Source organism: Dermochelys coriacea, chromosome 20, assembly GCF_009764565.3.
Source record: "Dermochelys coriacea isolate rDerCor1 chromosome 20, rDerCor1.pri.v4, whole genome shotgun sequence".
Taxonomy (NCBI): Eukaryota; Metazoa; Chordata; order Testudines; family Dermochelyidae; genus Dermochelys; species Dermochelys coriacea.
This window is the reverse complement of record NC_050087.2, coordinates 16,510,652-16,536,870: the sequence shown is the minus strand read 5'-3', so window position 1 is coordinate 16,536,870 and position 26,219 is coordinate 16,510,652. Positions and strand designations below refer to the sequence as shown.

Below are 26,219 nucleotides of genomic sequence, written 5' to 3'. Positions count from 1 at the left end.
CCAGTTTCACAAATGATTTTTATTTAACACAAAAACTTAAGGACACAAGAGGAGGAAACCCCAGTCCATGCGTTTCCCCCCCCCAAGACAATAAAAAAAGGGGGAGCTATAGATATAAATTACAAGTATTCAAGACACATGAGTAACATTTAAAAAGAAATGTCTCAACTGTGTAGGGTTTCCCCCCCCCCATTTGTTTTAATCCATTTGCTAGTTTCCTCTGCAGGCAACTAGCAAACTCAGGGACCAAAGAATGATTTTTGTTCATACATGTACATAAAGCCATCATGACATTCACAAACACAGACTGATCTGTCCCTCCTCTCCTTAGACTCGAGGAGAACTTAAGGGGCATCTGATTTTAAACAAGACAGTGGCGTGGGGAGGGATCTTAGACCCACCAGCCATGACAACAGAAAGATGGCCAATTGTCAGTGTTTTACAATGGGATTTGAACATGTGACAATTTTCCTTTGAAAATTCCAGGGTGGCGGTGGGTCACCAGGATTTCTCCCCTTCTCCAACACGCTCTTCTCTTTCGATCTTCAGCAGTTCAGATCAAGAATTTTAATAATCATACCTTACACTGATTAGTTCAAATAACTCAAAACTCTGAGTAAAGGAAACTTCCCTCCACCACCCCCAGACTGAGGAGGAAATAAAATCCCTCCAGAGTCTATGATTTTCGTAGGGTTATTTTTTTTTAATTATTTTTAAACTTTTATTTGATTTTTAAGAGCAAGCAGCACAAGACAGTCTCCTCTCAGTTCCCCTTTACAGGGTTAAATGAGTCAGGCTGACACATACCCCACCCACACCTTGAAAAACCAGCTCCACACACACACACAAACCTACAGGCGGTCTGAACAGGAAATTCCCCGCTGCCTTTCTAGATCCAGTGTGATGCAATGACTGGTCATATGAGTGGCGTGTCATAACTTGTAGGCCTGGTTGGAAGTGGGTAAAGTTTCCTTACTGAATCCTGCTTTGAGAGCTTTTTGTTGGTTAAAGGAAAAAAGGCCTCTTGGAAAAAAAACAAAAAACAAAAAACACTTTTTTTTTTAAAAAGTACCCCTGAGGAAAGAAATCTAGTAAGTAGGACACCCATCTTCCACCATCCCCCCCCCTCTCTGGGGGTGCTGGAGAACGAAGTCTAGGAGGAGGGCTGGAGAAACCCAGCCCTCCCTCCCTCTGGACACAACAGATCCCTTTCTTGAATATTTCTCAGCACTGTCCGCTCTCTTTTAAACCCCTTTATCTCGCAGCTGGCCGCCAGGTCTGCAGCCCCTCTCTGTCCTCCCCCCCCCCGCCAGCAACCATGCTGCGATCACAAGGACACAGAACACGGAGGAGAACAGGCCAAAAAAAGTTTCAAGTTACCAAAAACCAAAAAAAACACAACCCCAACCTTTCCCCCCCCCCGCCGCCACCCGAGGGTTGGGGTTATGGAATAGCACCAATTGATCCCAGGTCCGCGCACAGCATTTCTCTACACAAAACTAAACCATCTGTCAGTGAGGAGCTGGCAGGAAAAGCTCGGCCCGGTCTGCGAGTCTCTGGGCCAGAGCCCCCCCGGCACACATAGCGGCGGCGTCTCTCGGTCCTTTTGTCTCGCCTCCCCCCCTGGACCCAGCAGGGTGGGGAGGGACGTGCGTGGGGAGGGGAGGGGAGTCCGATCTTTCTTCCGCTGTCCTCTCAATCCATCCCCGGCCTTCGTGTGCCTCTCTCCCGCCCCCCCCCCCTCCGCCAGGGAGAGGGGGGCTGCGCCCCCAAAAGCGACCCCCCCTCCTGTCCCATGGCTCCCGCCAGGAGCCGAGCGAGGCGCTGCGCGCCGCGGGGCCGGTCCCCCAGCCACGAGTCCCCCCCCAAGCGGCGGGGAAGGGGATTTAAAAGGCCACCACGGCTCGGACCAGTATGCTGAGCACCCCGTCCCCGGGCCGGCAGCCCGGCGTGGGCTCGGGGCCCTTGGGCGGGCCGCCCCGCAGCATCCCGGAGAAGCGGGTCTGCAGGACTTTGGCCAGGCTGGGGAAGGGGCCGTCCTGTCCCTGGGGCTGCCGCTCGCCCTCCTCCTCCTCCGCCGCCTCCAGCCGGGCCTTCTTGGTGGGCACCAGCCCGGCCTCGGCCGCCCCCGGCTTGTCCAAGCTGCTGCTCCGCCGCTTCCGGCTGGCTTTGCCCGGGGGCGGCAACGAAACCCCCCGCGCCGGCCGCCTACCCGCCCCGGGCGCTGAAGCCGCCAGAGCGGCGGTCGCCTGGGGCAAGTCCCCGCTGCTGTCCTGCGTCTCCATGGGCTCCGGATCGCCGGCGCCCGAGCCGATTCCACGGTCCGCGGGGGCTGCCCGCTCCTCCGGGGCCGGGGGGCCGGGGCAGGCGGCGGCGGCCGGCAGTGGGGGCTGGCCGGCCCCTTCCTCCCCCAGGCAGGGCTGCGGCCCAAGTCCCCCCTCCTCGTCCTCCTCCAGCTTGGCGGAGAGATAGACCTCCCGGGCGCTCCGCATGACCAGCGAGAGCTGCAGGCTCCGGTGCAGCCGGAGGCCGCCGCGCTGCAGGCGGGAGTTGTACATCTTCCACACCGACAGGGTCATGATGCGCTGGGCTTCCTTCTGCACCTCCATCCCGGCCGGCGGCTGCTCCGGCCCGGGGGGCTCCTGCGCGGCTCTGGCGGGTGCGCGCGGCCGGCACCCTTTGCACCGACCGGAAAAGTGTGGAAGCGGGGGGGGCGGAGAGAGGGCGGGGCTGCGCCGGGGTCTTCCCACCCCCGCGCCGCCTGCTGCTGCTGCTGCTGCTGCTCCGGCTCCGCCGCCTTTTGTTGCTGAGCCTTTTACGCCTCGAACCCACCGCCAGGACTAAGCCCAGCCGCGCCCAGCTCCGTTGCTTTTATACCCCGGGTGATCTCAGCGCCCAGGCCGCCCCCGCCCACTCCGTCAGCCGCATCCGGCCTGTGCAACGCGCCGCCACCCCCAGTGGCTACTGGGGGGGAGGGAAGGGCGGAAATGCCGAGGAGTGGGGGAGGGGAAGGAGGAGGAGAAAGCCGCCAGCCGCAGCAAAGCGGCTGAAGCGGGGGGGGGGTCAATGCAACAGAAACACCCCCCCCCCCCCCCCTCCACGTCTAGCCACGCGCGACCTCTTTTGCAAAAGCCGCCAGACGCCCGGCCACTTTGTGCTTTATTATGCGCGTCCAAGGGAGCGATCGGCGCTGGTCTGCGCGCGCAGTGCAGCCGCTGCCCCCGGGTCGGCTGCGAGGCGCCAGCGCCAACTGGCTGTGCAGAGCCAGCGGCGCAGCAACTATTGCACCATGCCTGGGTGCGCGCGATGTATTGATTGCTGCGGCTGCTGCACGTGCACGCCCAATGCGATAAATAAATGCAGCCACTGCACGCCGTGCAATACAGCCCGCTGCACAATCGAGCTGTGTCTGCAACGCAATAACGGGAGCACAAGCACTATCGCTGTGTTAAGTGCAAATGCAATCAGCCAATGCAGCCTGTGAGTGGAACCCTCAAAAGCAGTATTTCTGTGTCTGAGCAAAAAGCACTATCTCCGTTTAATGCAGTCTGCCAAATAAATCCGTCTCTGCGTGCAATGCAGCAGAAGCAGGCAATCTCTGCTAGATAAAAGGCACTTTGTGTGCATGGAATGCAACCTCCAGGGCAAATGCAAACATCGCTTTCTCTGGTTTCAGAGTAGCAGCCGTGTTAGTCTGTATTCGCAAAAAGAAAAGGAGTACTTGTGGCACCTTAGAGACTAACAAATTTATTAGAGCATAAGCTTTCGTGAGCTACAACTCACTTCATCGGATGCATCCGATGAAGTGAGCTGTAGCTCACGAAAGCTTATGCTCTAATAAATTTGTTAGTCTCTAAGGTGCCACAAGTACTCCTTTTCTTATCGCTTTCTCTGTGTTTTTAGCTGCAACTCTGTTTCAACCCACGGACTGGAGTCATTGCAACCTCTGCGTGCCGACTGCAAAATGTGTGCCTGTACAATGCAATCGTTGCGTCTCCGTGTCATGCCCATAAACAAACCGTACTATAGCAAACCCCGAATCTGAGCCAGGACTTGTCGTGAATGAAATTTTACTCCCTTCGTTTAGGATGCGTGTGCCGGATGCAAGCGGCTGCATTGCAAAACTGTTTCTACTCCCCTCATAAGGTACTAATGCTTAGCACTGGTATAGCGCTCGAGCCACCCCAAAATCGGTGTTGGCCATGCAATCTTTCTGTAGTATTATTTTATGCAAAAATCAGCTTCATGCCACCTACATGAAATTGAACGTGCGAGCGCGAGAGATGGAGCCAGTTTAATCTCACCACTTAAGCTGGCTCCAGAAAACCCAAACCCTCCCAGGCAAAGCTGCTTTAAGCCCCTACAGCGACTGCAACATTTCCCCGAATTGTTAGAAGCGCCATTGTAAAGAAACCCCGGGGCGACGCAAGGGGGGCTCGAGCTCCAACGCCAACCTGCTGTCCCCTCTTTTCCTTAGGATCATATTCTCGGGGCTGCAAAGAGGCCGCAAGGAACACCTCCCCCGCCCGCCTACGTTGAGGGAATGCAATGCAGCGGGCCCCGGCCACGGCCAGGGGGGTCGGTGCTGGGGCGCACGAATGGGGGGGGTTAAAGGCAAGCCCCCACCCCCGCATCTCCACGCTTTGCCACCTGCCCCACCGCAGGCCCGGCCCCCCAGCCCCTGTTCCCCAGCGATCGCTTTAAGAGGAAGGAAGAGGAGGATGAGGCTCCGCCCCACTTCTGAGGTCACCCGAGCCTCCCGCTGGTTACCGTTTCCATGACTATATTAGGGGGCCATGACGACAGGGGGCGGGATCCGAACGCCGCGCGCACCAACGTTCCAAAAGGGGCGGCGTTTGCAACCGCCTCGCTTCCTCTTTCCGTATAAGGGCAGAGGCTGGAAAGCCCCGTTGTGGCCTATGGGGAGCGTCCTTCCGGGATCCTACGGGGGGGGGGAAAACCACCTGCTCGCGCGACAGATCCCGCCCCCGCAGCCTGCCTGTGCGTACAGCACGTGGGACTGCACCCAACCCGGTGCCCCCCCAATCTCCCTCCATCCCCCCCACCTGCCTGTCACCCCACAGCCCCCCAATCTCCTCCCACCACCTGCCTGTCACCCCCACAGCCCCCCTACAGGCCACAGCCCCACCAATCTCCCCAACCCACTCACCATCTGCCTGTGATCGCCCCCCACTTTCCCCCCAGCCATACCCTACCTGCCTGTCACCACCCCACCCACTCACTCACCACCTGCCTGTCACCCCCAATCGCCTGCATCTACCACCTGCCTGTCTCCCTCACAGCCCAACTACATGACAGCCCCCCACAATCAGAATACACACAGCGAATCTTCCCCCCAACTCCCTCCATAATGACTACATGACACAACCCATGTCCCCCACCACCTTCCTGTCACCCCCACCCACACAACTCCCCCCACAACCCATCTACACAACACATCCATCCACAATATCCCCCCTACAATCCGACTAGATGACACAACCTCACTACACACATCTGAGCACAGTCTGACTGTACAGAGCCTACTTCTCTCACCCACTCAACTCCCCCACACTATCTGACTACTCACAATCTGCCTCTACATCCCCCCAACCCATAGCCTCCCTCTACACATATCAGCCAACTCTCCCCCAACTCGACTCAATAGAACCTGAGGACACACATCCCCTCATAATCCAATTGTACACAACCTACCTGTAAACACCTCACACACGCTGCCTGTCCGCCTCCCCCCCCCCACAATCTGACCACACACATACCCCACAATCTGACCACAACCACACCCAATCTGACTGGACACAGTCTACCTGTACATAGCTCAAACACACATACACCCTGCCTGCATGCCACACAACTCCCCCACACACCCTGCCTACACACGTAGCACACCACCCTCACACTATCCTCCACAACCTGACCATCAACAAACCCCACCTATTATGTCAGATGCACACAGCCCCCCCCACCCCATGGCTACACATAAAGGCTCACCCCACCCACCCTGCTGTCCTTAAGTGCTCAGTGTCACCCCTCACGAGGCCTCCCAGCAGCAGCCCCCGCGGGGCCAGGGGCCCATGGAATCAGCTACCAAGAGTCATGAGAAATCCCCTGGGGCAGGAAGGGGACAACCAGTAACCCCACAGCAGGGACTAGTCCTACTGGAATGAAATAACCATGAGGAGGAGGAGCTGGAAGTGGAGTCTAGGGGCTGCGGGGGGGGGGCTGGGTTCTAGTTGGGGGGCAGAGGAGCTGGGAGTGGAGTCTAGGGGCTGGGTTCTAGTTGGGGGGCAGAGGAGCTGGGAGTGGAGTCTAGGGGCTGGGATCTAGTTCTAGTTGGGGGACAGAGGAGCTGGGAGTGGAGTCTAGGGGCTGGGTTCTAGTTGGGGGGCAGAGGAGCTGGGAGTGGAGTCTAGGGGCTGGGTTCTAGTTGGGGGGCAGAGGAGCTGGGAGTGGTGTCGAGGGGCTGGGTTCTAGTTCTAGTTGGGGGGCAAAGGAGCTGGGAGTTGAGTCTAGGGGCTGGGGGGCTGGGTTCTAGTTGGGGGGCAGAGGAGCTGGGAGTGGAGTCTAGGGGCTGGGTTCTAGTTCTAGTTGGGGGGCAGAGGAGCTGGGAGTGGAGTCTAGGGGCTGGGTTCTAGTTCTAGTTGGGGGGCAGAGGAGCTAGGAGTGGAGTCTAGGGGCTGGGTTCTAGTTGGGGGGCAGAGGAGCTAGGAGTGGAGTCTAGGGGCTGGGTTCTAGTTGGGGGGCAGAGGAGCTGGGAGTGGAGTCTAGGGGCTGGGTTCTAGTTCTAGTTGGGGGCAGAGGAGCTGGGAGTGGAGTCTAGGGGCTGGGTTCTAGTTCTAGTTGGGGGGCAGAGGAGCTGGGAGTGGAGTCTAGGGGCTGGGGGGGCTAGGTTCTAGTTGTGGGGCAGAGGAGCTGGGAGTGGAGTCTCAGGGCTGGGGGGCTGGGTTCTAGTTGGGGGGCAGAGGAGCTGGGAGCGGAGTCTAGAAGTTAGAAGTGGGGCGGGCTCAGAGTCAGGACTCCTGGGTTCTAGTCCTAGCGGGGGGAGGGGCTAGGAACAGAGTCTAGCAGCGGGGTTGGGGCTGAAGTCAGGACTCCTGGGTTCTAATCCCAGCTTCCGAGTGGGGGATGGGAGAATCCGGACGCCTGGGTTGGGGGTTGGGTTCCAGCAGGTCCGTGGCGGGAATTCGGGGTCAGCTCAGCCTGGCCCCTCCCCCGCCCGCCTCTTTCCTCCATGGACGGTTGTGAATGGGGGGAGCCTCGCCCCCCCCTGCAGCTGCCTCCCGCCCGGCTGGATCCGCCCCGCCCTCAGCAAAGGCGGCGGCCGGAGCCTCGGCGGGGCCTGGCCAGCGCCGGTCACATGGCGGGGAGCGGCGGCGGCAGGCAGCGGAGCCGGGGGCCGGGGCAGCAGCATGGCCCTGGAGGACCCGTTCTCCGCCGTGCGGAGGTGAGCCGGCCGCGGCCCGCGCAGAATCTCGGCCCCCCCCTTAAAATGGGGCTGAAAATAGCACCGATGGGACCCCGTGCAGAGAGCCCCGCGGGGAAACCCCCCCTCCAGCCCCCTTCCCTTCCCCCGCTTGGAGGAAGAGCCCCCGCCGAGACCCCCCTCCCATCCCCCGTGCTGCGGGAGAGATCCCTTCCCATCCTCCTCGGGGGGGGGCGACGGCTGTTTAAACCGGATTTCCTTGCGGGGTGCTGAGATGCAGCCACCTCTGGGGTGGGGAGGCGGAAGAGAAGCCAGACAGGGTTCGGCAGCGCTGTGCCGTCTCCCTGGGGGTCCCCTCCCTGCTCCTCACTAACCCCTCACCCCCCCTTTCGCTTTGCCAACCCCCCCCCGCCCCCCAGGGAGGTGCAGAAGGCGGTGAACACGGCCCGGGGGCTCTACGGGCGCTGGTGCGAGCTGCTGCAGGAGACTCGTGTGGTCAGCGCGGAGGAGTTCGACTGGACCACGAACGAGCTGCACAACAGCCTGCGCAGCATCGAGTGGGACCTGGAGGATCTGGAGGAGACCATCCATATCCTTCTGGGGCCCGGGTTCCCCTGGGGGAGCCCCCCCGCCAGGGCTCTGCCCCGCTCCCCACAGCGCCCCCTGCTGGGAGTAGCCGGGAGCCCCCCCCCCGTGCCAGGTCTCTGCCCCGCTCCCCACAGCGCCCCCTGCTGGGAGTAGCCGGGAGGCCCCCCCCGTGCCAGGTCTCTGCCCCGCTCCCCACAGCGCCCCCTGCTGGGAGTAATTGGGAGCCCCCCCCGTGCCAGGTCTCTGCCCCGCTCCCCACAGCGCCCCCTGCTGGGAGTAGCTGGGAGCCCCCCCGTGCCAGGTCTCTGCCCCGCTCCCCACAGCGCCCCCTGCTGGGAGTAGCTGGGAGCCCCCCCGTGCCAGGTCTCTGCCCCGCTCCCCACAGCGCCCCCTGCTGGGAGTAGCCGGGAGGCCCCCCCCGTGCCAGGTCTCTGCCCCGCTCCCCACAGCGCCCCCTGCTGGGAGTAATTGGGAGCCCCCCCCGTGCCAGGTCTCTGCCCCGCTCCCCACAGCGCCCCCTGCTGGGAGTAGCTGGGAGCCCCCACAGCGCCCCCTGCTGGGAGTAATTGGGAGCCCCCCCGTGCCAGGTCTCTGCCCCGCTCCCCACAGCGCCCCCTGCTGGGAGTAGCCGGGAGCTCCCCCCCTGTGCCAGGTCTCTGCCCCATTCCCCACAGCGCCCCCTGCTGGGAGTAGCCGGGATCACCCCCCCCATGCCAGGTCTCTGCCCCGCTCCCCACAGCACCCCCTGCTGGGAGTAGCCGGGAGCCCCCCCCATGCCAGGTCTCTGCCCCGCTCCCCACAGCACCCCCTGCTGGGAGTAGCTGGGAGGCCCCCCCCATGCCAGGTCTCTGCCCCGCTCCCTACAGCACCCCCTGCTGGGAGTAGCCGGGATCCCCCCCCATGCCAGGTCTCTGCCCCGCTCCCCACAGCACCCCCTGCTGGGAGAGTCCATGGGAATGAAGGGCAATCCAGAAAGGTGTTTGAGGTCTATGGGCTGGTTGGGGCCTCTTCCACCCCACCCACGCTCTCCCCTCCTCTGCTCCCCACTCCCACCCCTGGACTCTGTCTGTGCCCCACGCGCTTGGTCCTTAGCTCTGGCGCACGCATCGTGGACTCAAACCCTCGCAAGTTCAGGATCGAAGCCAGCGAGCTGACGGAGAGACGGGCCTTCGTGAAACAGATGCGGGACTCTGTCAAGGTGGGGAACCCCTGCCCCAATGCACCACGACCCGGGGTCCTGTGTGTGTCTCTGTCTAAGGCACCGCGCCGCCCCCTACTGGAGGATTATGGGAACTTAGACATCCTCTGAGTGTGTGGGGTTCTGCTGCCCTCTAGTGGGGCACAACAGCTAATGCAGTAGAGGGACCCCAATAGATCAGGGAGGAGGAGAAACTGAGTCAGGGATCATGGTTTCTAGCAGGTTGTTTTGAAACTGTGTGTGTGTGTGTACTGGACAGAGCAAGGGGCTGAGAGCCAGGACTCCTGGGTTCTATCCCCAGCTCTGGGAGGGGAGTGGGGTCCAGTGGTCAAGGCAGGGGAAGTCCAGGACACCTGGGTTCTGTTCCTGGTCTTGCTGGCTGTGAGGAGGTCCCTTCCCTTCCCCATGCCCGCATTTCTGTCTGTGAAGCTGACGGGGAGGGGAACCCCCATGGAAGTGCCCCGGGCTGCTGCTCTCCCAAGGCTCCCCTCTCCCCCCTCAACAAAGCCCTCTGCTTCCAGATCAATCTCGTTTTTAACCCCTTCCCTTTCCTCCATCGCAGGAGATGCGGGATCACGTATCCAGCCCATCAGCCCTGGCCGTCACTGAGCGGAAAAACAGAGAGGTACCTGGTCCTGTCCTCCCTGAGCAGCAATAGGAGCTCCTGGGGGGGGGGGGGAGCACAAGCCCACAGCACCGCCCAGGCCGCTGCAGGGACGGGTCCCATAGAAAGGCCTATAGCCCATCCCATGCCCTGGTACGCTGTCCTCTCTGTCCCGCAGCCGCTGATGGGTGAGGCTGGAGTGGCAGCCCCTGGTGGCTGGGATCCTCCATCCAGGGACAAGCTGCCCAAACCCTGTGGTTTGTTTGGCCCCCACTCCTCTGGTAATGAGGGTCTTGCTGTGTAGGGGACGGGCTGACAGCAGGGGGAGGAGGCCAATAGCGTGGAGTTTGCGTTGCTATCCTCCAGATCGGAGCCAGTGCCCCCTAGAAGGGAAGGGCCCTGTCCCCCATTCCCCACCCCCCTGAGCCAGCCAGTCCCCATCTCCCCCCTCATCCCGAGTTACTTGCTACCCCCAGCCGTGAGTTGCCTGGATGGGTCCCCGATCAGGGCTCTGCTCTCTCCCTGCAGATGCTGATTGGTGGTGGGGCCAGCCAGAAGCCCCCCCTGGAGCAATACGGCCCGCTGCGTGCGGAGCTGGTGTCAGCCAATTCCCGCTATATTGAGGAGCAGCAACTGCATCAGCAGGTGGGGAGCCTTCTGAGGCCACAGGCTGGGGCTGGGGGGCCAAGAGGGGACAGAGATACGCCCTGCTGCGTCCCTAGTCATGAAGATTAGGAGGAACACGGTGTCTCCCCCCTGTGACCTGGGGATGGAACCCAGGGTCAGATGTTCTGCTCTTGCTTTAAATCAGAGTGAAACTGATGTCACTCCCCTAAAGCTGGGGTGTGGGGGGGACGATCTGGATTTAAACCAGAGGGATTAGAAGCATGACCTGGCTACATGTCAGACCCATGGGCCCATCTAGGTCTGTATTTCTCCCCCGCCCCAGATCCCTGTCCTCTGGATCAGACCCGGGCCCATCTCCCGTCTCCATCAATGGCTGGCACCGGCTGCTCCAGAGGAGGATTCCTCCCTTCCAGCCCCTGTAGTGATTAGCTCCGGGGGCCTGGGGCCGGGGCCTGACATCCATCCACCCCATCTGAGAGCTGGACCTAAAATTACCCAAGCTACCACCCCCAGGCCCTGCATGTTGAACCCCTTGCAGCAGGGAGTTCCACAGCCTGGGGATTAACCCAGCAGGCTGGAGGTTGCAAACTTTGAGGGGGTGGGGGCAGCAAATCCTCCATCCCGCCATCCCAGTTCCCTTCTCCCATCACCGTTCTGGTTCTGATCCAATCCCCCCATAACGGGACCCTGTCACACATCCCCCCCGCAATGACCCACTGGCTTTTCCTACCTCCCTTCCCCGGCAGCTGATCATAGACCAGCAGGATGAGCAGCTGGAGCTGGTGTCAGGCAGCATCCGAGTCTTGAAGCACATGTCGGGCCAGGTTGGGGATGAGCTGGAGGAGCAGAGCTTGTGAGTGGGGTGCGGCGTGGGGAGACCTGCTCTCAGGCCTGGGAATGGGACATGAGGCCTTTCCCCACTAGGGGGCACCAGCTCTGATCTGGCCCCAGGGCAGGAGATTGGCTGGCTGGGGGGGGGTGGGACAGGAGGCTTTTCCCCACTAGGGGGCACCAGCCTCAGATCTGAAAATCCTTCCTATCTGGCCCCATGTGTGAGGTGAGTTTGGCGGGTCTCAGCCCAGTTCTTAGAGGGATGACAGGTTCTCAGAGGAGAAGCCCCACCAACATGGGGGGGTGGAGGGAGGGAATGGGACAAGCCCCCTCCTGACACCTTGGCAGGGGACTGAAAGCAGCAGTGACTGGATCCCCTGACACCAGGAGCTAGGCATATGTGGGGGGGGGAGGTGGCAGGGCGGGTGTTTCCATGCCTCTCCCTGCTTGACCATAGCCCCCTCTCTGGGTGGGTGCTGCACCCCGAGATGACCGCTTGACCCTGGCTTGGCAGGATGCTGGAGGAGTTTGCCCAGGAGATGGACAGCACCCAGTCCCGCATGGATGGCGTGCTGAAGAAGATGGCCAAGGTGTCCCACATGACCAGCGGTGAGGAAGGCATTGGGCAGGGGCAGATTTTTCAAAGCATCTAGGAGACTTCAGAACCTGAGTCCCCTTCCTGTCTCTGGGAAGGGAGTGGGGTTCAGTGGTTAGATCAGGGAGGGGCTGGGAGTCAGGACTCCTGGCTTCTATCTCTGGCTTTGAGAGGGAAGTGGAGTCTAGTGTTTAGAGTCAAGAGGAACAGAGAGTCAGGACTCCTGGGTTCTATTCATGGCCCTGTGTGACTTTTGGGGCAAGTCCCTTCCCCGCCTCAGTTTCCCTTCTGTAAAACGGGAGGGGGGGGTAGTGATCTCTACTCCTGGGATGTGTGTGCAGGTGGGAGGGAGATTTCTTTAATATACCCCAGGCAGCCTAGAGGTCCCTAGTGTTGGTGCTTAAGCCAAACCCCCTCCATCTCAGAATCGCCCCTGCCACTCCACCCCCCACTCGCTGCATCTCCCCCTGTGCTTCCTCCTCCCCAGACCGGCGCCAGTGGTGTGCGATTGGCATTCTGCTCGTTCTCCTCATCGTGGTGCTTATCCTCTTCTTCGCTCTGTAATCGACTGGCCAGGACTGCGGGGGGGGGGGGGCGGGAGGCAGCACTCTCCTGACCACCCCCCCCTCCATGCACATGCCTCCATCCTTGCTTGGCAAGCAGCCTGGGAGCTGCCCACCCGGTGCCTTTCTCTGACCCTTGGGGCTGGCACCTGTGGAGAAAGAAACGGCACCTCCAGGTACCAGGGGAGATTCCTGCTGGAAATCTGGTTCAGGTCCCCCCCAGCCTTTGCTTCCACAGCGGGGGCATCCTCAGCCTGTAGGGGCAGTAGCAACGTGCTGGAATGGGAGGGCGCTTCTGATCTCTCCCCAGATTTGGGAGGGAGGGGAAGCCAGTTAATTGGTACCTCTACCCCCCATCTGCAAAGCTAGGAGCTGGGAGGAGAAGCAGCTTGCCCATCCCATGTTCCAGGATGGGATGGGGCAGCACAGCCTGTGCCACCAGGGGACGCTGACTAATCACACCAGCTCTCTGCAGCCTGTTGCAGGTAGAACAATTCCTACGAGCATGAGATGCAGACTCAGCGGTTAACAACCTCCCCTGCTGCATGGGTTTAGGGCTCCCCCACCTTAAAGCCCAGCTGCGCTTTGCCAGGCGTGTGCTCACTCCTCTCCCCTCCCTGGTGGGGCCGTCATTCATTTTTTGTACGAAAAGACGAAATAATTCCTCGGGCGGGTTCTCATGCGAAGGGTTTTCAGTTAAAGAAACTGGGGGTCTTGTTGCTGGATTTTTGCTGCCTTAGTGGGGAGGAAGAAACCTGACTGCTGTTGTTGTTAATTATTTGTATTATGGTAGGGCCGTGAGGCCCCCATGGTGCTTGGTGCTGTACAAACATAACCAGGACGGACCCTGCTGGTGCCTCTGCCACGGGGGAGAGACTGCAGTGCATACTGGGAGATGTAGTCTGGCCAGGGAGCAGGGCCCATGGGGGAACCAGGAGTATGAGACACTCGTTTCTACAATTCCCATGATGCACTCTGGCAGCTGAGCAGCTAGGAGAGACTGCAGTGCATGATGGGAGATGTAGTCTGGGCAGGGAGCTTGGCCCACAGAGGAAAACAGGGGTGGGAGTGACTCCCAGCTACTGCCCAGTGACTGGGCTATAGGGAGCGAGCACAATGCATTATGGGAGATGTAGTCCAGCAAGGGAGCAGGACCTGTCGGAGGAAGTAGAGGCGTAAAGGACCTCCAACTACAGCTCCCGTGTGACAGGATCCTAGAGTCTCACGGCCTAGCTGGAACCTGAATTTCTAATGTAAAAAAAAAAAAAAATTTTTTTTTAAAAAAACCTTTAAACAAATGCACAATAAAGCAGCAAAACTGAGGACCTGAGCCCAGTTTTTTGTCCCTTTAAAGGGGCCTGGTTTTTGTCAGTGGCTCCGTGCGCTGAGATGGGGCTGGCCTTGGCAACGTTTAGTGCTCCGTCACTGGGGAACTTTGCAGTGCTCTGAGAAGTGACTTTTAAGACCAGCTTAGCGTGGGGGCCCAGCTCCCCAGCATCTGTGAATCATCCATCACTCCACTGGGGTCAGTGGGGCCAGATCCCCAGCTGCTGTAAAGTGGCGTTGTCCCATCGGGATCAATGGGACTGCACTGATTTACACCTGCTGAGGCTGTAACTGTCCCGGTTGTGTGTCTAACATCAGTGGCGGGGCTCCGCAGAGGGTGTTAATCCAAGTGGCTCCTTGGCCGTTATGCCAGCTGAGAATCTGGCCCCCGGCCTTCCCAAGCGCTGCCTAGAAACGGGCCCAGCCCTGAGCATGCAGCAAGCCCGCAGGCAGAGCCGGCACAGAACGCGACGGCGCCTCTGGGCGCTGCGGGGGCCTTGTTGCGAACACAAAGTCACCGGGGCTGGGTTTTGTCCCTCAGAGGCAGCGGATCTGGCTCCTGTGGGGATGGGAGGGCATAAGAAGAAGAGATCTGGGGGCAGATCCCAGGCACGAGGCGTAGCTGGACACGGGCCCAGCGTCCAGCGCTTGTAATTGTGGTAACCTGCAAGGTTCTGGGTCTCTCCTGGGGAAACAACACATTTCCCCCCCCCCGCCCAGCCACTCTCTTCTCCGCAGGCAGGAATGGGGCTGCGAATGGCATTGGAGCGGCTGAATGAATGGAGACAGCTGCTAACGAGGCCTGCCCCTCCTCCCCCCGTTATAAAGGCTGGATGAGTTTGGGTGACTGTTGGCAGCTGGGGGCGGGGGGTGCCTTTAAGCCACAGGGGGTCAACTTCTCATGGTGCTACACCTGGGGGGACAGGGCGGGGTGCTGCTTGGTAACGTAATAATGAATAAGCTCATGGGAGCGCCCCAGCAGGGGCTCCCTCTGCTCTGTCACCCCCTGCAGGGTGCAAAGGGAGCTGCAGTGGGCCTCTCCCAAGAGTTTCTATCTGTAGCCAGAGGCGGCTGTGTGTACAGCCACTGCACTGCTTCAGAGGGGCAGGGGGTGATGCACGGACACCCCTGCAAGGCGCCCTGCCTGTGCTGTGATGGGGTGTATGAACCCCCTACTGGGCAACATGGGGTTAAGGGATTATTTTGGGCCCCGCCTCACTACTCTTGCAGCAAATGTTCCATCTACGGAGGGAATTAAAAGGCCGGGAATGAGCTTGTTTGGGGGGGCAGTGCAAAGGGAAGCCTCGAGGCCCTGACACAGCTGCCCCAAGGGGACCCACACCAGAGAGGGAAGGCTGGACCCACACCAGAGAGGGAAGTATGCTGTGGTCCTTGGACATTGGTAACCACCCCTCCTTCCTTAGGGTGGTTTGGATTTCCCCACCCGGAGAAATCCTTGGACTAAGCTGACTTTGTTGGTGGGGGACAAGAGGAAGAGGCCAACCTTGTTTGCCAGACTGCTGGTAGCCCACATGGGCCTGGGTGGGAGCCCCGTGGAGCGAGAAGGCCCGGGTGCCCCTCCCCACACCCCCCTTGGTAGTCAGAGGTTGTGGCTGTGACCACTAGGTCACTCTCCCCAACCAGACCCTGCGTGAGGACTATTACAGTTGGATGGTGCCTGCTACCACGTGGGAAATGAGCCCCCACACCTGCCCCAAAGCCATGTGCTGCTTTTCCTGGGGTATCTGAGAAGCTAAAGAAATCTTTAATAATGGGGTTTTTATATTCTCTCATCACCGCTCTCTGTATCACGTTTTACAGTATTTTAAAATTCCAATGGAAATTGGGTAACAGGGGGATGTCACGGCCTGAACCAGAGTTGATGAGTCTCCCTGAAATGATCTGTAATCTGCTAGAGGCTCCAGCTGAGTGGGGGGGAAGAGAGGGTGTCTCGTCTTGCCAGGCGCTGCCCCCACACCCCCCTAGCTGAGATCAGGGCCCTCGTCCCGCAAGGCGCTGCCCACACACCCCCCTAGCTGAGATCAGGACCCATGTCCCGCCAGGCGCAGACAGAGGGTCGCCTGGCTCTCCACGCCTACTGTCAATCTGGAGTCACTCCGTTACAGCCAGGGGCTTGGCATAGACTGTGCACCAGCTCGGCACCGCTGTGCTTTACTATCATGGTTTTCAGTGCCCTGGGACCCATCCTGGCCTGCTCTGCACAAACACGGGAGGCAGCTGGCTGCCCTGATGTGCTAACTAGCCAAGCTAGCCCCCAAGTGGGGACAGAGGGCTGGCCTCCAGGGGCAGTGGGCTGGCTGCAGGGAGCACGGGCATGCCCCTTGCTGGAATCCTGTGCCCAGGCCTGGTGGCCGCACAGCCAGGAGGCTGGGGCTCAACGAGTGAGGGGGGCAGACACATGCCACGGAGCGGATTCAAGCTTTGGAAAACCTGCTGGGCACTCCAGCTGTTCCGCTTACCCAGAAAGTTAGGGATGATGTGATAGCCTCATCGCACCCTGGTGGCATCACGTGGCTTGGCTGTGCTGCCTCTGGACTTCGGCTTCACTCAGACCTGGGAACTGAGAACAAGGTGCCCCCTTGGCGGGGGGTCTCATCGCTTCACTCCTTTTGAAGAGTACAAAGAACCCCCAGGAGTCCCTCAAGTCCAGCCCTGGGGTTACTGCCGACGAGTGGCCCCCCAGCAGGAGAACCCTGCTCCAGGTGCTGGGCTGCGGGATGGTGCACAAGAAACTTGCGCTCCTGACGGTGGGTTATTCTTCATGCTGGCCCTGCACTTCAGGCTGGCTCCTTGTCCGGGGCTCCCTTTCTGCGCTGGCTGTTTCCCTGCTGGCTTGGCGAGGTGGACAGGAGTGTGCGCATAAGGCTTGACCCCGCCACCAACAGGTCTTTTAGCAGGGCTAAGTGCTTGTTGGTCAATGACCTGCCCAGATGGGGTCCCTCCCTTGGGAGCAGCTCTTCAGGGACGCATCAGGCCCTGCCTCCCCTTAAAGGGGCCGGCCAGCCCAGGACATATGACTCAATCCTGGACTGTAAGTACCTACATGGGGAACAACTCTTGGATAACAGAGGACTGATCAGTCTAGCAGCCCAAGGGTCAACATGAGCCAAAGGCTGGAAGTTGAAGCTAGCCCAGTGCAGACTGGAAATGTGGTGTGAAGGTTTTAACCGGGAGGGCATTTAAACACTGAAGCAACTTACCTGGGGTCCTGGTTGAGTCTCCACCACTGGCAATTTGTAAATCAAGATCAGATGTTTCCTTAAAAGATTGTCTCATAGTTCAAAGAGGAATTAATTTCAGGGAAGTCTTCTGGTCACAGAGAGCCCTTCTGACCCTAAATAGGTAAAGGGAGCAGAACGATCCCCTATTTTTGATGGGGAAACTTAGGCACAGAATTGGCAATGACTTGGCCAAGCAACTAAACCCAGCTATCTCAGGTGCCTTAAACACCAAGCTCCAGCTGTTGGCAAATGCCTGGGATGTGCACGTGAAATCAGGATAGAAAATAACCAACCAGGTGTGCAAATTTGTTACAAACCTTTTTATTTTTTATTAACATTTCTGAATTCCTCTTTTTTTTTTAAATCTTTACAGTAGTTAATGTGCAATTGTCGATACTCTCAGGTCACAGGAATGAGGGAGTCACAAAAATTTCTTGGCACTTATAACACAGAACAAATACTGGCATTATTGGGGGGCGGGGGCAGGGTTAGAACAACAGCAGGGGGCGCCGGGGAGCAAAGAGTGAGTTGCATTAAAAAAAATTTTTTTTAAGGTTTTTTTGTTTTGTTTTCCTCTTTGTAAGTAAGTTATGATGGGGGGGGGCAGAGACGGGGGCATCAGGGGGAGAAACGCTTGAGATTATAGAAGCTAATTGCATGAACTGAAAGCACTTGGAAGGTGTCCATGCTGCATTGGCACGCTCTTTGAACAATCAGGCGTTCGTGCTTTTTAAAATGTAAATTAGAGATTTTTTTTTCCCCTCAGTTCGTTCTTTTTTGTTGTTGTTGAAAAAGAAAACAAAAATCAACGATGATGGCAACAAAAGGGAAACCAACCCAAAAGCAGCGAAAAAACCCAGGTGCCGCCTCCCAACTCAAATACGTAAAGTGAAGTCCCGATTGGAAAGAAAACTCAAACCATCATGAATAAATTTGCCAGCTCAGGAAAAAAAAAACCCATTTTGGCAGGGAGTCGGGGGGGGGTGCTTCCCACTTGAGCCTGGTGCTGCGGGGGGCAGATTGCCAGGTTTCTAGCATGGTTAATTTGGGGCGAAGGGATGTGTGGCTAACACACTGGGGCCTGGGGGAGGAGTGTGTGGCTAACATCTCGTTCCCAGGCAGGGATCTATGGCATAGACTCTCCCCTGGCTCCTGCGATAGTGTCAAGTACACCGACGTGCAGGGGCATCTGGGACTGCCGGCACATTGCGTAAGGCACAGCAACCCCCATCTTTGGGTCTCCCGAGTTACAGTGTCAATGAGGCTGGGAGCACGCTGGGTGGGGGGGAGGGGTGTACGCCCATCTCAGCCCTCTTGGAGCTGGTGGGGAAGGATAGGGGCAAAAAAAGAGAAAATTCAAGCTGCAGAAAGTGAGACCTACACCCATCTCAGTTCTGGTGTCAAGCCGGAGTCACTCCTCTGAGCTCCGGACAATTCGGAGTCACTCCATTACAACCAAAACATCAGCGGCGGACTTGCACTGGCATAACCCAGCTCAGCTAAACGGGGCTGCGGCAAACCCATTCCCACTGGGCCCCCCGCTCCAGAATCCCCTCCCCCTGCGTTATAAACTAAAGCCCAGGTCCTGAAAGGCATTCGCATGCCCAACTCCCCTGGAAAGTAAGCATTTAACTCCAGAATCTGGGACTGAAATCGCTTTTCCCTTTTACAATATTAAATCTAAAGGCCAGTTTCCAAGCAGGGGAAGGAGAGGGGAGTAACCAGCAGAACCAGCCCCCATGCAGAACCAGTTCCAACGCCACCAGATTCCTTATTGTGAGCTACTTTCTCCCCCAACCCCAAAGCTTTCTGGCAGGCCAGCCGGTGTCTGCCCACATGCCTGGGAAGTTTTGGGTCCGATTCCCCAGCAGCACAAAGGGATCTGAAAGTGCCTATGGGGTGCACAGGGCCTGGGAATTCCACCCTGCATAGGGTGCTTCCCAGGTAGTGGAAAGAGGGGGCAGACCAGGCTATTCTGTGTCTCCCCCAAGCCTGAAGCGGGAGGACGAGGCAAGGGAGCAGAAAGGGAGCGTAGAGCTTGGGCACCCCTCCCATGAGGGGTTCAGTTTGATCCCCCCGAGAGGATAAGCCCAGGCCATCCTTTAGGCCGAGGGAGTGGGATTCTGATCTGGCACTCAGGCCCCAGAGAGAGGAGAACCAGGACGATCCTTGCTCCTGCCACATCCATCCCATCACTATTCCCTTCTCCCTCAGATCCTCCCCCCTGGCCCTTCCTCATTACAGGCCTAGATGCTTTAATCTCTAGGTTCCCACCAACACAGGTTAAAACCCACCGGGGGGAGGGATGGGGGGGGGAGTGTTCACTTCAAAAGATAGTTCCCCCCGCCCCATACTGATGCGGACAGCAACAGCACCACCAGGTGGCCCATCTGGGGAATAGCAGCATTCAAACCTCTCTTGCCCACCCTTGCCATGTGGATCGAAGATCATGCCATGGCTCTGCACTGGCTCAGGCTGGGCCAAATCAATCCACGGGCCCCAGTGTCTGAGCTAGGGTGGGTAAGCGGGAGTGAAAGGGTTAAAGGGAAATTATTTGGGAAGGGTCTGAGGTCGGGCATGGGAAGGACCCCAGCCCTCCTTTGCAAAGCAGAGACTGGTTCAACTCATCACATGCGAGGGTGCTGACACCTGCCACCCCGACACTGGGAGCCAAAGGGAAAAGTTGGGAGCTCAAGCTCCAGTCAGACGGTCCCCAAACCACACAGACACAGGCCACACTTCCGAATCTCCCCTCCACGCCTGAAGCCCTGGGCTGACATCACCCCAGATGGCAGGGATCCCTGCTGTGATCTAGTGCAAGAACAGGGATCAGGGAGATCTTAGAAGCAACCCCCATCCCAGGGGATCTCCTGCTAGCATCCAGATCTGGCTGCTTTTCCCCAACCCTCACCACACTACGTGCCCTGCCACATCCTCACCACAAACATTGTCAGCTTGCACTGCCCTCGTCCCCTGTTGTTCACCAGGCTGGGTCAATATTCCCTCCATTTCAGTGGGGGGGAACTGAGGCACAGAGATGGAAGGGACACCTCCCTGTCACAGAGCTGGGAAGAAAACCCAGGAGTCCTGGTGTGATGGCCACACCTCTGGAGCTAAAAGCAGAAGCTGCTACAGCTTGTGCCAGATTGTCTGCGGACCAGGCACAGAGAGGGAGAACGTAACGGGGCTGCACGCTGATCCGCAGCTTTCACTGGCCACAGTCCCTATCCACCCGGTACTGCCCTGCTCCGTTCACGTGACAGCTCCCTTCCTGCCTGTGTAGAGCAGATCCAATCACAGTACCAGCCCCGGCAGCCTGCGCTAGAAAGTGACAGAGCCTCAGTGCTCTATAGCCAAAGGCTCTAGCAGAACAGGACCATCCACTGGTAGCTGTGCTATTCTGGTCCCTAAGTCAGATCCTGCCCCACTTCCTGTTCACCAGGGGGGAGGATTTATATCCTGGGCCAAGGAATCTGTCCCAGTCAGCGTAAATGAACGAAACATTACAAACAGCCAGCCAGGCAGGGCGGCACAGTGGGGAAGGCACTTGGCAAAGTCAGGAGAGCTGGATTCTGAGTGGGAGTGTGATCTAATGGTTAGCGCTGAAGGAAGGGTAGGGGGAAGAGGGAGCCAGGACTCCTGGGTTCTATCCCCAGCTCTGGGAGGGGAGTGGGGTCTAGTGGCTTAGAGCAGGGGGGGCTAGGAGCCAGGACTCCTAGGTTCTATCCTCAGCTTTTCTACGGATTCCTGTGGGTCCTGGGGCAAGACACCTCAATGCCTCCCTTTCCCCACCTGCAAGACAGGGAGGGTCCCCCCACGACCCACTTTGAGAGGCCCAGACCCCAAGCCCCTGCAAATAAGTATTGTAGGAAGGCTCTGGAGAAGTTCACCCCCCACTGGCGTGACTATATTACCACACAGGAATCCTACGCCACCGGAATGCAGGACTCCAGGTCAAAAGTGGGACAACCTAGAACGTCGTGGGGGAAGGATGTGGCCCCTGGCCTGACTGTCCCCACCTGATGGCCGACTCCACCTCTACTCCGGGACTCACAGCCCCGTCCCCCACCTAGAGACAAGACGGCTCGCAAGTAAATTCAGTGCAGCGGGGGCCTGTGCTAGGCAGATGCTGTGAAAGTTCGACCCCACCTGTGCCGGTGCCCCTCAATCCTGACCTGCAGCCCCCTGCTCTCCCAGCCGTGCCGGTGCCCCTCAATCCTGACCTCCAGCCCTGGGCTTCCCTCCCTGCTCCACAGAGCTCTGCCGGTGCCCCTCAATCCTGACCCGCAGCCCCTTGCTCTTCCAGCCATGCCGGTGCCCCTCAATCCTGACCCACAGCCCCCTGCTCTCCCAGCTGTGCCGGTGCCCCTCAATCCCGACCCGCAGCCCCCTGCTCTCCCAGCCGTGCCGGTGCCCCTCAATCCTGACCTCCAGCCCTGGGCTTCCCTCCCTGCTCCACAGAGCTCTGCCGGTGCCCCTCAATCCTGACCCGCAGCCCCTTGCTCTTCCAGCCGTGCCAGTGCCCCTCAATCCTGACCCGCAGCCCCCTGCTCTCCCAGCCATGCCGGTGTCCCTCAATCCTGACCTCCAGCCCTGGGCTTCCCTCCCTGCTCCACAGAGCTCTGCTGGTGCCCCTCAATCTTGATCCGCAGCCCCTTGCTCTTCCAGCCGTGCCAGTGCCCCTCAATCCTGACCCACAGCCCCCTGCTCTCCCAGCCCTGGGCTCCCCCCTGAGCTCTTCCAATGCCCCTCACTCCCCACCCTCAGAGCCCCTTTGTAAGGACTATGGTATGTGCTTCAGATAAGCATCAGCGAGGGGCAGGTAACAGCCGAGCGGAGCGAACTCTCAGATGCTGTATCTATCTAACAACCTAGGCCCCACTTTGATCCCCCTCAAAGCCCGGCCGCCATCTCAGCTGACACCCTGGGGCACGGAACCGGAGACCCACCCCAGGGCTAAAAGCAAGAGCTGTCACACATCTGCCCTAGCCCCAGAGAGCAACCCACACCCTCTGGCAGAGGACAGAGACTGGGCAGCTATAGGGGAAGTCAGCTATTTCCCATCACCAGGCGCCTGCCCCTTGCTGGACAAAGGCTTCTAGGACTCTCAAACAACATAGACCACGCTAAAACAAGTCACTCTCACATTTCTTTAAAGGGCTTTTTTACCCCTGCTCTAGGCTCTCTGTTTTCTAGACTGTTTTCATCGCTCTGGAAAATAGGATTTTTGCGGGTCTGGTTTCAATATTTAAATCTTATCACCTCCCTCCCCCGCCCAGAGGGGAACTCAAAGTGAAACTGACTGGGGAAGAGAAATATTAAAAGTGACCACGAAGCGAATGAACCACCATGATTCTCCTGTAACACAGCGGGCTGGGGCTATCATGGGCAGAGTAGGAAGATCTGAGTTCTGATCCTGAGGACAAGAAGCAACGGGCTAAAATTGCAGCAAGGGCAGTTTAGGTTGGACATTAGGAAAAACTTCCTGATTCTCAGGGTTGTTAAGCACTGGAACAAATTACCAAGGGAGGTTGTGGAATCTCCATCACTGGAGATTTTTAAGAGCAGGTTAGACAAACACCTGACGGGGATGGTCTAGATAATACTTAGTCCTGCCTTGAGTGCAGGGGACTGGACTAGATGACCTCTCAAGGTCCCATCCAGTCCTATGGTTCTACGGACAGGGCAGGCATTGTACAATCCCCTCCAGTCTCAGAATCCCTGGTGGTTATAAGTAAAACAGCTGAAGACTTTGTAAAAATATGTTGTAACAAACCTATCGCCACCCCAGATTTAACTGTTATCACTTGCAATTTCACAGCAGGATTAGAACTCAGATCCTCCTGTTCTGTACATGAGAACCCCCCAGCCCTCTGTGCTACAGGAGAACCAGGTTCCTAGATTAGCAGTGTTGGGCTCTTGTCCCACAGGTGAGCAGTTCAGATTTCAGCCGGCAGAGTAGCACGGGGCTCCCAGCCATGAGCCTGGCCGCTTCCTGTCAAGCTTTACAGAATGTGCCTCTCTTTAATGACAGACAGACATAGTCCCATTGAATTCAGTGCCCAGAGCGGAGCATACAGGCTTGGGGCCCTAACAATGCTTTGACAGTATCCTTTCTGACAGTGAAATAAAGTCAGGTTATAGTGTCATTGGGAAGCCAGTTATTCCCCTCCCCCCCTTCATAATGATTATTTTTAAATCAAGAGGGGGGGTGGGGTGGATAGCGAAATCAGTAAAAATATGCACCAAAAAAAACATTTCATACACCACCACATTTACAAACCACACGTTGAAATAAAGGAGCAATTAAAAAAAAGTTATTTCAAATAACTAACAAACAACACACGCTCGTCTTTGATTTCTAGTGAGTTACCATGATCCCAGTGTCTTGACTTTTAATTTCTTCGAAAGCCAAATGAACAGACGATGCTGATCTAGTGACAAGTTTTACCACGCAAGCCACCAGCAGCCAGACCAACGGGCTCCTGAACAAGAAATCTTTCCAAACAAATTGCGATAACATAGGGATGGGAGGAAAACGAGGGGAGGGGATAGACGAGTGACATTTGGTCCAAATTTGGAGCTGTGACCAAGTTTCAAAGTTTGTCCCAGCGTGAAGCATTTTGCCGGGGTTCTTCACAGCTGATCAAAAGCCCAGAAAGAAACACTGAGAGGGGGAAAAAAATAAAATCAAAACCTTTTCCTCCAACATTTGGAATTTTGCCAGTGGGCGGCGACGTTTCTGAATTGTAGAAAAATCTCACCCAAGCTCTGGGCTCAATCCCACGGCCCTAGGGCCCGATCCAGCAAAGCGCTTAAGCCCATGCTTAACTTTAAGCATATGAGTCGTCCCACTGACTTCAACAGAACTTCTGGCGAGCTTAAAGTTAAGCAGGCTCCATGGGGCTTCACTGATTCAGGTCCTAGTGCTCAGCATCTCACAAGAGCAGGACTCAAGTTATCCGAGGGTAATGCACAAGGGGGCGGAGTCTGCTTTTCCACTGACAAGTTGGCATACCTGGCAGAAGGCTGTTCTTAATGGAGCTGCAGCCAATTCATACCAGCTAAGGATCTGGCCTCACTTACTTTAGTAGAGCTACACAGATTTACATCCGCTGGGGATCTGTCCCACTAGGTGGAATTCACACTGGCTCGTGTCTTTTTTGTCACGTTAAGTTCTAGTTCAAGAGTGTAAGTGACACATAGATCTGGAGCCAGCCTGCTGAATGGGGGTGAATTTTACATATTCTGATTTAAAAAAAAAAAGTCTTCCAATCAAAGAATTATATTTTGATATTACACTCTTCAAGTGTTAAAAATACATACACTAGAAACATTTCTGTGGGAAGGTGTCTCAAACCCCCCACAGCTGGTGGCTTAAAAAATATTGATTAAGAGGATTTATGCTCTTACAATTTTTGGAAGTGGAATTTTTGCAGGCAGCTGTTTTCCAAACACACAAGACTGGTTCATTTCTTTCCCCCGACTCCTCTTTTCACTAAAAAGAAGATCAAACGGTCAGACATTCCAGGCGAGGAGGAAAAGTTTTTACTAAAAAAAAAATGTAAGCAAAAAAACCCTCACCCTTTTTTTCTACTGCAACTGTGGGCGTGAGAGAGAGGGGAATGCATTTCCAGTTAAAAGAAATCATGACTAATAAAGATTGTAAGCAGCTTTCAGATCTATTGATGAAAAACACTATATTAATAATATCACCCCACTCTTATACATAGCGGGAAGATCTGGATAATTAAAAATCTGATACAAAATGCAGCTGCAAGTGTGTGATCACCACACCATTGCAGAGTGGGCAGAATGGTTTTACAGCCACTCATACTTCGCATGGGGATATTCGGCAAAGTAGTTTAATAGGGAATAAAGGACACAGATCCATAGAAATGTAGGTCTGGAAGGGACCTCGAGAGGTCACCACATCCAGCTCCCTGTGCTGAGACAGGGACAAGTAAAACTAGACCTTCCCTGACAGCTAATTGTCCAGCCTGTCCTTAAAACCCTGCCACCACCTCCCTGGGACGCCTGTTCCAGAGCTTAACTCCTCCTCTGGTTGTAAAGCTTTTCCTAATATCTGACCTCAATCTCCCTTGATGAAGTTTAAGCCCATTCCTTCTTGTCCTAGCTCCAGTGGACACGTCCCCTTTATAACGGCCCTTAACACGTCCGATACCCTCCCCCTCAAGTCTCCTTTTCTCAAGGTTAACCATGCTCAGGTTGTTTAACCTCTCCTCATTGGCCAGGTGTTCAAAACCTTTGATCCTTTTCCGCGTTCTCCTCTGGCCTCTCTCCAGTTTGTCCACCTCTTTCCTAAAGTGTGGCACCCAGAACTGGACACAGGATTCCAGCTGAGGCCTTACCAGTGACCCTCCCACACCTTACCCACCACCCTCCTGTTAGTACATCCCAGACCGATACAAGGCTTTTTAGCAACTGCCTGGCTTTGGTGGCTCACATTCATCTGTATCTAGAACTCCCAGATCCTTCTGAGCCATCCGACCTCCTGCCCAGCTATTCCCCACTTCATAGCTGCACATTTGATTTTTCCTTCTCCAGTGAAATACTTTGCCCTTGTCTTTACTGAATTTCATCTAGCTGGTTTCAGACCAGTTCTCCAATTTGTCCAAGTCGTTTTGAATTCTAGCCCTGTCCTCCAAAGTGCCCACAACCCCACTCGGCTTGGACATCTGCACATATCATAAGCGCGCTCCTCACTCCATTATCCAAGTCATTAATAAAAATATTGACTAGAACCAGACCCAGGTCTGACCCCTACGGGATGCCGCAAGAGATGTCCTCCCAGTTCTACAGCTGTAACTCCTCTGAGTCTTCCCGCCACCCATCTTATACTAATTTCATCTAGATCACATTTCCCTCATTTGCTGATGAGAAGGTCATGTAGGGCCGTGTCAAAAGCCAACCTAAAATCAAGATCTACCATGTCTACTGCTTCCGTCCACCTGCAAGGCCAGTCACCTGTCAAAGAAGGAAATTAGCTTGGTTTGGCGTGATTTGTTCTTGATCAATCCATGCCGGCTATTCCTTGTCACCCTATTGTCCTCTAGGGGCTTATAAATTGATTGTTTAATCATCTGTTCCACAGCCTTTACAGGTATCAAAGTCAGGCTGACTGGTCTGTGATTCTCGGGGGTCTCTTTGCTCCCCTTTTAAAGATCAGCACTATGTTTG

General features: G+C 56.8%; 2 protein-coding genes and 1 long non-coding RNA gene across 6 annotated transcripts; 1 reads left to right on the top strand and 2 right to left on the bottom strand.

Annotated features, from left to right (window-relative positions):
• LOC122458390 lies at nucleotides 1–22,560 on the bottom strand. Of its 2 annotated transcripts, XR_006278423.1 has the most exons (3): nucleotides 21,713–22,560; nucleotides 19,432–21,193; nucleotides 1–1,554 (listed from the first exon to the last, which is right to left on the bottom strand). It is a non-coding gene; the product is annotated as an uncharacterized LOC122458390 (long non-coding RNA). The 2 variants fall into 2 exon arrangements; XR_006278422.1 differs by lacking the exon at nucleotides 21,713–22,560 and having other exon boundaries at nucleotides 19,432–21,289.
• IER2 (immediate early response 2) lies at nucleotides 185–2,778 on the bottom strand. Its single transcript, XM_038378709.2, has one exon. The coding sequence runs from the start codon at nucleotides 2,607–2,609 to the stop codon at nucleotides 1,887–1,889; it is 723 nt and encodes a 240-aa protein (XP_038234637.1). The 5' UTR covers nucleotides 2,610–2,778; the 3' UTR covers nucleotides 185–1,886.
• Nucleotides 7,300–18,357, top strand: STX10 (syntaxin 10). Of its 3 annotated transcripts, none has more exons than XM_043506936.1 (8): nucleotides 7,305–7,465; nucleotides 7,864–8,033; nucleotides 9,136–9,230; nucleotides 9,793–9,855; nucleotides 10,363–10,479; nucleotides 11,208–11,314; nucleotides 11,807–11,901; nucleotides 17,815–17,954. In XM_043506936.1, the coding sequence occupies exons 1-8, from the start codon at nucleotides 7,431–7,433 to the stop codon at nucleotides 17,943–17,945; spliced, it is 813 nt and encodes a 270-aa protein (XP_043362871.1). In that variant the 5' UTR covers nucleotides 7,305–7,430; the 3' UTR covers nucleotides 17,946–17,954. The 3 variants fall into 3 exon arrangements, with proteins under 3 accessions (XP_043362872.1, XP_043362871.1, XP_038235174.1); XM_038379246.2 differs by having other exon boundaries at nucleotides 7,311–7,465; nucleotides 12,375–18,357; XM_043506937.1 differs by lacking the exon at nucleotides 11,807–11,901 and having other exon boundaries at nucleotides 7,300–7,465; nucleotides 12,375–18,357.
• Nucleotides 22,561–26,219: the final 3,659 nt, after the last annotated feature.